This window comes from Cyprinodon tularosa, unplaced genomic scaffold, assembly GCF_016077235.1.
Source record: "Cyprinodon tularosa strain WSP-4 unplaced genomic scaffold, ASM1607723v1 ctg165, whole genome shotgun sequence".
Taxonomy (NCBI): domain Eukaryota; kingdom Metazoa; phylum Chordata; class Actinopteri; order Cyprinodontiformes; family Cyprinodontidae; genus Cyprinodon; species Cyprinodon tularosa.
In genome coordinates, this window is record NW_024038483.1 from 26774 (window position 1) to 36871 (window position 10098).

Sequence of the window (10098 nt, forward strand, 5' to 3'; positions counted from 1 at the left end):
AAGTCTGCGTAAGTCTCTTTCTCTGATCCACACTCTCGCCTAAGCAAAGCACAGATTTCCTGATTTCTGCACATGAACTGTAATGTTTCCAATATCGGCACATATGATCAAGTACCTGTGAAGGAAACTTTTGTATATGTTCCAGTTTTCTGATTTCGTCTGCTGTCATATCTTACTCCTAGTGTTATCTCCACTGGATCGACAACACCCCATTTAATGTTGAAGTATTTGTTTCGTTTCCATTCTGTATTTAAGTTTGTGAATGGATTTTCAAATTGTTCGAATGACTCATTTATCAAAGAAACATTAGGATCAGTCATGGGTAATGCAGAAATAGCAGTCTGCTTTGCTTTTAAGTGAATCTCATTCGTTAGTTCTTCTAAATCCCCCACTATTGAGGACACAAGGCTGCCAGAGATTCCACTGCCTTGTAATTTAGCTACTATAGATGCACACATCTCTTTAGTTTGGTCTTTAGAAATCTGTGAGGGAGTGCTCTCCTGAGGTGAATCAGAAGAACAGGACTGATTTAGGGGGGCTAGCTGTTCATTCAAAGCATCAGCTTGATATGTTACAACTGGATTACAAGAGGATGAACTTGGAATGGCTAAACTCTGCGAAATGTGCTGAATGTTTCTGTGAACATTAAGATGCTTTCTAAAACCTGTATATGTCAGAAACTGATGCCTGCAGCCTTGCTGAGAACAAACCAATTTAAACTTTGGTCCAGGATAGTAACTATGTTCAACTCTTAAATGTGAAATCAACTGCTGGCTGCTTGGATACAGGTTCTGACATTTAAAGCATCTCAACATTTTTACCTTGACTTACTCACAGGAGAGCACAAGGGGCTGGTTAAGCAGCCTCGCTTTTTAAGTCTCTGACTCTGGGTGATTCCTTCATTTTGCCAACATCAATGTTATACACTGTTGTCTGCAGAAACGTATAAAAACTCAATAATGCAGCATCATAAGAGACATTGAACACAAAATGTGCTTTGAACAACTCATCAAATGCTCCCAGAGAGCGGTTTGCCTGGCATGGGATGAGGTGTTTATCCATGACTATGTAGAAGCTGTCAATCTTGCTCTTCAGACGCCCAACAGCAAGGAGGTATGGCTGGAGACCCCGTTGACCCCGGAGATGTTCCTCTAAACTGCAGCATGACTAAGATTTAAAGGGACACTATGCAACATTTTTCAGTTAATTAATGTGTTCCATAACGTTATGGATGACTAAATGAGTCATTTCAGGTTGAACAAAGGTATTCTCGGCCGCCCTGGTGGTCTGTGGGGGAAATACTGCACTTGCAACTGCAGGAGCACCGACCCGCACCCACAGGCTCAGAAGTCTCGTGAGAGTCAGTCTTGCTTTACGGCGAGAACTGCTACACCCCCCAGTTAAAAGCATTCTCGTTGCTAGCACAGTGGCGATCTTTGTGCAGTTATGCTACGTTCACGCAGCAAAAGCAGCAAAATCGCATCTGCTGCTTCATTTTTGCTGCTTGTACCAGTTAGTACTGACGCGCGGCTGAAGCAGCTTTGCTGCTCTGGCTGCAAAAGTGTGTCTGAGGCGCGTTGGGCGGAGCTTCACTATCCTTTCTCTGCCTTGCAGCTATATTTGCTGTGATCAGTGGGAATAAAGTAGTTTTAATATGTTTTTAAGTGAGAAAATACATTTGAAAACGTAATCAGTGCAGTCAGTTCATCCAGATTATTATCCTGCCTTCAATATTTTTTCTGTCGGAGCCGCTCAGACCCCCACATACCAGGGATGCGCCGACAGTATGGATCCCTTCATCAGCAGCGGTTCACCGTGGCAGCTGGTAGGTGTTTTTCATCTAAATAATCCAAACTGCATATTCTGCCGGCAGATTTCTGCATTTTAAGTTAATTTAGGCGTCAATAAACTGTTTAAGAGGAGTGATCATCAGCGCTGTGTCTCTCTCCCTGCGTTAAACGCACCCGACGCGCTGCTGCAGCCGCTCAGACGTGCTGCGCCTGCAGCTCAAAACGCGCCGCGGGACCTTTGCATGTAAACTCGCTGCTTCTGTCGCGCCAGCTACATCCAGTGTGAACGCAGCGTTAGTCATTCGCTGCTAAGCTCAAAACAACCGCGCCTGGCTTGACGGAGAAACCAGGAGAACAGCTGAGCATATTTACGACAGTGCACTTTTACTTTCGCCCTCTGGAGGGAGCCTCACTGGAAAATCAACACCGGTTGCATAGTGTACCTTTAAAAAAAAAAAATAAAGCAAAAAATAAGAAATGAGACAGAGCTACAACCATTAGAAAAAAAGATTCAACTATCTAACAAAAGAAATTCATGTCTAACCTAGGGCTGGGCGATAATTCAATAACGATATATATCGATCGATAGACGTGTGGCGCAATAGAAAAAAAGAGGGTCGATAAAAGTTCGATAAAAAAGAAACGCAGTTTTCCTTCCTTCTCATTGTAGCCTAGCATGTAGGTTTATGCTAGTCACTGCTTCCTCCCAACCAATCACAATCGTGGACCCAGGCATGCCGTCACCAAGCGCCGCCCTCTCAAACCTCAACACAGAGCACATGAAGATGCAGCAAGGAGAGGCGGAGGAAATTGTTTCAAAAAAGGGTTTTTGTAGTTCGGCAGTCTGGCAGTATTTCGGTCATGGCAAGTCGGACCAAAAACAAACCACAGTCATCTGGAAAATGTGTCGGGAACCAGTGAAAACCAGTCTGATAACGAAACCAACTTTTTTTTTTTTTATCATCTCAGCCACTCACAGCCGCAGGAGTACGAGCTGTTTAGGCCCCGACGCGGTTCTCCTCCGAGGAATCTTCGGAAAATATATATATATTTTCAGTTCTGGGCAGTTTCCCACGTAGTTCTAACAATTGAGATAAAAATGCTGAGGGGCCAGAAACTTCAAAGTAATAACTCAGGTTAAAGCAGGAAACGGGGGCAGCGGCGGCGGTGGGGGGGCATTTATTTATTTGTTATATTTATTTTGGTCACTTTAGTTTATTCTTTGTCAGTATTTAAAGGAGAAGTTCGGTTTTTTACACTTTAAGCCCATTTTCTGTAGTGTCCAGGATGAAATCGAATGAAGGACACCAAAAGTTTGACAATTGGTCCTGTCTCTGCTTTTTGGCTCATTTAGAATCAACCCCTGGCTGCTTTAGAATGGCTAGCATAGAGCATGTCCGATAATGTCCTTAAAACAACCTTAAACGTTCTTTTTTTAAAATATGCTACTCACCGTGTCGTCAGCGCTGTTCAATGACGTTCCAAAAAAAGTTTCGTGAAGAAAAAACGTTCCTGTAGTGTTTTATTTAGCATTTTGTAAATCCCATTGAGTTCTGTAGGAATAGTCAATATTCCCCTGCCACCGGAAACGGAAATGGGGCCTGTTTACACAGTTGTAGTCTTTTCGCTTCACTCTGTGTACTCCGACGTCGAGAATCAAGAATCCACCTTTCGTATTCCATTTTCAGAGTTTTTTTAAAGTGTTTAACAGAGACGTTAGCACCTCGACGTCGGAGTACGCAGAGTGAAGCGAAAAGACTACAACTGTGTAAACAGGCCCCATTTCCGTTTCCGGTGGCAGGGGAATATTGACTATTCCTACAGAACTCAATGGGATTTACAAAATGCTAAATAAAACACTACAGGAACGTTTTTTCTTCACGAAACTTTTTTTGGAACGTCATTGAACAGCGCTGACGACACGGTGAGTAGCATATTTTAAAAAAAGAACGTTTAAGGTTGTTTTAAGGACATTATCGGACATGCTCTATGCTAGCCATTCTAAAGCAGCCAGGGGGTGATTCTAAATGAGCCAAAAAGCAGAGACAGGAGCAATTGTCAAACTTTTAGTGTCCTTCATTCGATTTCATCCTGGACACTACAGAAAATGGGCTTAAAGTGTAAAAAACCGAACTTCTCCTTTAATAACATAACTCAGGTCTCTTAAGTTATTTTTCTTTAAAACAATTCTGTTATGGTTAAAAAAGTTGGTTAAATAAAGATTTAATTCGAAGTCTGTGTTTGTGTTTTTTATTAAAATTAAATCATTTAGCAATATTATAAAAAGTCCAGGCAGAGCTGCACATAAAATATGGTTTCAAATCTTTTCAATAATTATCGATATCGATCAATATGCATTTTTTTTTATCGATAAGCTTTTTTTCTATATCGCCCAGCCCTAGTCTAACCAGACATCTTCAAAGATGCGCAGTTACCACCAGTATTTATACATGTCTATAAAAGCAAAGTGACAAAGTACTGTACATTTTTTTTATTTAATTACCTTGTGAAAGACAACGAGTCTCTCAATTGCATCCCATGCACTGATTTTTGAAGACTTCTGTCCTCCAGGTGGTGGTGGAAGGAGATGTAGGAGCAGTAACAAGGAGGCCATTTCTTGGTCATAGGCTGATGACAGATTCATATAATTTAGTGTCAGAACTTTGACAACATAGAGCCAGTGTTGAATACTCTGAACAGTCAACCATGTTCAGATATAGTTTGGTACTTACTAGATGCCGCATCCAGGTCATCTCCAGGGACTTCCGCTGACTGCACCAAACTTCTCAACTCAGGTGTTGAAGTGAGACGCTTGGCCTCTTTGATGACATTTTGCTTGAAGAACACATCCCACTTCTGCAGCAGTCTGGAGGAGGTTTCTTCATTAAATAGAAGACTGAAGTCTTGATCAATCTATATTAAAAAGCAGAAATCCAACTATCAACACTGGATATAACCTTGTATTTAAAGATTTTAACTCATTTGAAGACTTACTAATCCTTTTGTGTCCAGAAATCTGGGAAACATTGTCAGAATGTCTGTTCTTCCACTGGCATCTCTAATAAGTTTCTGACGGTGTTCAAAAGTCTCTCTCATCTTCTGAAAGATCAGGGACCTGTCTGTGGTGTGGTTAAGCAACGACATGGCTTCCTGGCAGGCATCACCATTTAGCTGTCTTTCGACGATCACATTTCTCTGACTATTTGGGCCTCCACTTAAAATCTCTTTGGAGCTACTTGGTGCCACAGGAGATCCTCTTCTAGTCTTCCTTTGAATTGTTTTGAGACGCCATGAAATGTATCCTGTGCTGCTTGCTGCATCATAAAAGTGCTCCTAAAAAAGGGAATAAAGAAAAACAATCACAATTTTTATGAAAAAAAACACAGTTTTGGGACAAAATGAGATATCACAATTGGTAAAGAACATTACATAGCCTTTTTTGGTGTATGGATCTTTGAGGGAAGGGAAGAGCGTCACTATTCCAAGGGCATACTGCTCTCTGATCGCTTTAGGAGGAAGGTGCCTAACAGCAGATTTCACACTAGAGACAAATAGTCCATTTTTACAGAGATTAAAAAGTGTAAAAACACACCTACCCATGTTCATCAGTCATGTGAGCCACCAGTATGTTTACCATCTGCCTTCTTGTGGCATCACTTAGGGTTTCTGTTGCTTTATACTCCTGCAGAACTTCTTCACCACCAGACTTGCTTTGAAGGACACCTTCAACCTGCTATGAAATGAATAAACAGAAAGGAAATTTATGGTGATATTCGGATTGCTCAAATATGTCACAACAGGGTTAAAGAGTTTAGAGGCACACAAAATATATCGTTACCTTTTTGGCAGGCAATGAATTATTAGCATTCTCAATTTTTTGCATCTTCCATGGGATCTCATCCATTAGTATTGTTGATGTTGATGCATCTGAGCTGAAGCTCAGACTCAGAAGCAGACCTTTCAGAGAACTCTGAAGAAGAAAATCCATTTCATCTTTTTGTAAAATCTTTATGATGCTTGACTTAATTTACTTTTATATCTCACCATCATGGCAGTAGACCTTCAACACAACATTGCCTTGTTTAATGAGGTCACTGAATATTTCTTCATCAACTTCAGTATCTGTTCCATCCTTGTATGCAACTTTGGCATCAGGTGGCAGGCAAAATCTTTCAATGACTGGAAAAGCAAGAAGGCAAAATTTTGATTTGAATGCTCTAATCACCAACTGTGTCATTAAAATATGAATTACATTTTTTTGTGTTGATCATACAATTAGCTTGGAGATTAGAGAACATATTGCAAAACTGAAAATAAAATTGCTTATCCCTTTTACTCACCATAGATTTGTAAAATAAGTGTTGAAAATTATGTATTTTCCCTAAATACATTTTGCCTATCATTTACCCTGCACAAAGGTTTAACAAGAAACCAACCTTTCTCATGGAATTGATGAAAGTCAAACTTCCCTTCAGCTTCATCCAACCTCACATACTTTTGAACCTCACCATAGTTAACCAGGATCAACATTTTACTGAAGCATGGAATAAACCTAAACAAAGCAAAATACAACTTATAAGTAAAGTGTTCCCCTTAGTGTGCAATGCATGTCTGCAGTAGGAACATCTCAGTGGCCCCATTGAAGTTCAGGTGAAGTCTAATAGGCAGGAACCTTTACATTCCCACCACCAAAAATCATGATTTTAGATGGCAAAAAATCATCAAACTTTTATCTTTAATGATTATATGGTCCAATATGATTATTACTTTTAAGTGTTACCGTTACAGTACTTTTAATTGTAAATACAACGGTTGCTAGCTAACAACCCACACGTGTGCTGCTAGCTAGCACTTTGTGTAAGGTTGTTGTAAAATGGACACATTTAGCTGCCATTCAATGAAGTATTAATTATGCGAAAAAGTCACATCACTTATTCTATCAATTTAATAGTGCCTGGTCAAAGATTTAGAAAGTTGCTGTTACCGTGTAATCGAGCAGGAGACGGAGAAAATGGAGCCGTGTTCAGACTGCACTCATACGCAGACGGTGAAGAAGGGGGCGGAGCTTATTTTTCTCCCAGCAGAGTAGATTCAACACGGGCCCAATCAACTCCTGGAAATAACTTGAACATTGAGCACCATTTAAATCTCTAAGTGTTAAAACAACACTTAGTGAGTTAAATTCAACTATAAAACATTTTACTCATACATAGCAAAATTCCCAAAGCGGTTTGTTTTTTCTAACACTCCTATGCATAAGTTTGAGAATAACTGATAAAGTATATAAAATTACAGGTTCAGATATTACAGGCTAACGATGGAACTAACGACCCACTCGTCGGTTTCCATTTTCATGTTTCCAAGCAATACAAGGCCTTGTCTATATAAAGACTCAAACTCACTGCCGATCCAGACATTTGAATTGAGAAAGCTTCCTGGAGGGGAGGCGAAACATCTTCAAATCTTGGAAACGAAGCCAGTGGATTGTTTTTTAAACTTTTACGGTATAAGAAGGTTTCCTTTTTTAAATTTTACCTTAGTTTCATTAACTCTTTCTTTTAAATTTATAGTTAGAAATCTTCCAAAAAGATGTACCGTATTTTCACGACCATAAGGCGCACCGTACTAAAAGGCGCACTCTCAGTTATGTGTCCCATTTCTGTATTTAACACACTCATAAGGCGCACCGGACTATAGGGCGCGTTTTTTATATACAGGTACATGTCCTCTACTACCTTTAAATACCTCTACTGCGTATTTAAAAATACAGCGGGGGGCAAAACTGAGTATGACTGTGCTTTATTCATGTATTTATTACAAAGTATTAATCAAACCTGGCAGCTGGCCGTGAGACAGACACATCGCAGATGACACAGCGCTGTGATCACTCCTATATTAACTTAAAATCCTGAAACCTGCCGACGGAATATGTTCGCTTTTATTGCCGGTATCCTGGTGCCTGCAGTTTAAATTATTTAGATGAAAAACACCTGCCAGCCACCGCGTGAACCCGGAGGCTGCCCGGCCTAGAGGCTGCTGATGAAAGGATTTCTACTGTCGGTGCACCGCTGGTATGTGGGGGTCTGAGCGCCTCCGACAGAAATAGATAATCTGGATGAACTGACTGCAATTATTAAGTTTTCAGGTGGACTTTCTCACTTAAAAACATATTAAAACTACTTTATTCCCACTGATCACAGCAAATATAGCTGCAAGATTTAGATTATTTAGATGAAAAAACACCTGCCAGCCACCGCGGTGAAGAGGAGGAGACCCGCCCAGAGGCTGCTGTTGAATTAAGTTTTCAGGTAGAAAAATAGAGCGGGAGCAAAACTGAGTATGATTGTGCTTTATTCATGTATTTATTACAAAGTATTAATCAAACCCATCAAAGTCATCATCCTCTGTTTCTGAATAAAACAGATGCGCTAAATCAGACATGCCAGTTTCCCCTTCTTCGCTGTCAGTCACTTTCCGTGCAGCGCAGCTCCTCAGAAATAATGCCGGCTTTTGCAAAAGCTTGAACAACAGAGCCAGCAGACACGTTAGTCCAAGCATCTACAATCCATCCGCAAACGGTGGCGTAACTTGCCCGGCGCTGCCTTCCACTTATCCTGAAACTGTGGTCTCCGTCTGTCATCCATCACTCCCATGCCGCTCGCAGCCTTACTTTGAACGGCCGCTTCACACCGATGTCGAGCGGTTGAAGTTCCTTTGTCAGACCCCCGGAATAACGGCGAGCACAGCGTTCATTTGATTCACCTTTTTTTCACATCGGCTGTGAGATGGGCACGCAGCGATGGTGATGCGTGGAAAAAACCACCTAGTCTCCTCACATAAACCTCCCTCAGCCACGCTTTCATCATCTCCTCATCCACCCAGCCTTTTTCATTTAATATCATATGTCATCAGAGCGCTGTGTCTGTCTCGCTGTCAGCTCCCAGATCAGCTTCTCTGATTGGTTGATGCGGCGCTTCCAGCAGCAAAACTTCAATTTTTCCATCTCGAGCTGCAGCAGCGCGTTGGCGGTGCGTAGAGACTGACATTTTTTCGGGAATCCCATGGGTCACGGGATTCCCGTGGGATTCCCGTGGGATGGGAGTCAGTATTAGTAACGATCACGGGATTGGGACAGGACAGGATTAAACATTAACGGGAGCAGACGGGAGCGGGAGCAAACCAATAGTAACTTCCGCTCTGAGTTTTTCACCCGCGCTCAAAAACAACAAGAATGGGAGTGGTGCAGGAGCGGGAGTCATTCTGAATGGGAGCGGGATGGGAGTGGGAGTAATTTCACCAGGAGTGGGATGGGACAGGATTTAGATTTCTACTCTGGCCCGGGATCGGGACGGGACACCATTTTTTTCTGTGGGAGTGGGACGGGACAGGAGTGAAAATCCACTCCCGTGTCAGTCTCTAGCGGTGCGTCAGATGCTTAAAGGCTGCGGGACCTTTTGCTGCACCTATACGCGCGTCAACCATTGACTTTGCATGTAAACTCGCTGCTTCTGCTGCACCTGCTGGGTCCGGTTCACACCGATGTCGAGTGGTTGAACAGCGAGCACAGCGTTAATTTGTTTCCCCATGTTTTTCACATCAGCTGTGAGATGGGCACGCATGGAGTTACATATTAACAGCGATGGTGATGAGTGGAAAGAAAACACCTGGTCTCCTTACATTCAGCCACTCTTTCATCATCTCCTCAATGAGGTGGTCTCAAAAGTCGCAGTTACAACACACATAGGGCGCACCGCACCATAGGACGCACCGCACATTTTGAGGGGAAAAAAAGACGTTTAAGTGCGCCTTATAGTCGTGAAAATACGGTAAGTACAAATAGAACAACTTTTTCTTCACTTTTGATTTAATCTCATTGGATTATTTATTGTTAACACAGGTTACCTGTATTGAAATTGTTGTCAGTGTTTAAGAATAGCCATTTTTGTCTTTAAAAAAAAATTGGAACTGAAATGTCTCATTATTATCACTGAGAAAGTCATACATATGATGTTTCTGCATCGACATGTCAAATCGACTGAATTCCACTTGACTTTACAATATTTCTTTATCACCTCTTCACGGTTCTCCTTCTCTTCTTCTTCTGTTGGATCAACTCTACTGTGTCCAAATGGCATATCGTCCCCTGCTGGTTTTGAGCGTGTAACTGTCATAAGTGTCACAACCCATTGTGGTAAATACTGCCACAATGGGTTGTGGTGCAGGAATAACTGAGCGTCGTGACATGTCAATCATCTGGGGGGGCACTGAGAAAGTCATGAGAAAGTCATACATAGGATAATGTTTCTGC

The 10098-nt window shown here is 41.7% G+C and overlaps 1 protein-coding gene and 1 long non-coding RNA gene across 2 annotated transcripts; both read right to left on the bottom strand.

The window, feature by feature from the left end:
* Positions 1 to 855: 855 nt before the first annotated feature.
* LOC119780735 lies at positions 856 to 5694 on the bottom strand. Its single transcript, XM_038280879.1, has 7 exons — positions 5629 to 5694; positions 5387 to 5523; positions 5220 to 5313; positions 4785 to 5123; positions 4523 to 4703; positions 4294 to 4418; positions 856 to 1167 (listed from the first exon to the last, which is right to left on the bottom strand). Exons 1-7 carry the CDS (start codon positions 5692 to 5694, stop codon positions 856 to 858), a joined length of 1254 nt encoding a protein of 417 aa, XP_038136807.1.
* A 35-nt stretch (positions 5695 to 5729) lies between these two features.
* On the bottom strand, positions 5730 to 6276 carry LOC119780704. Its single transcript, XR_005280436.1, has 3 exons — positions 6227 to 6276; positions 5835 to 5969; positions 5730 to 5760 (listed from the first exon to the last, which is right to left on the bottom strand). It is a non-coding gene; the product is annotated as an uncharacterized LOC119780704 (long non-coding RNA).
* Between the last annotated feature and the right edge of the window lie 3822 nt (positions 6277 to 10098).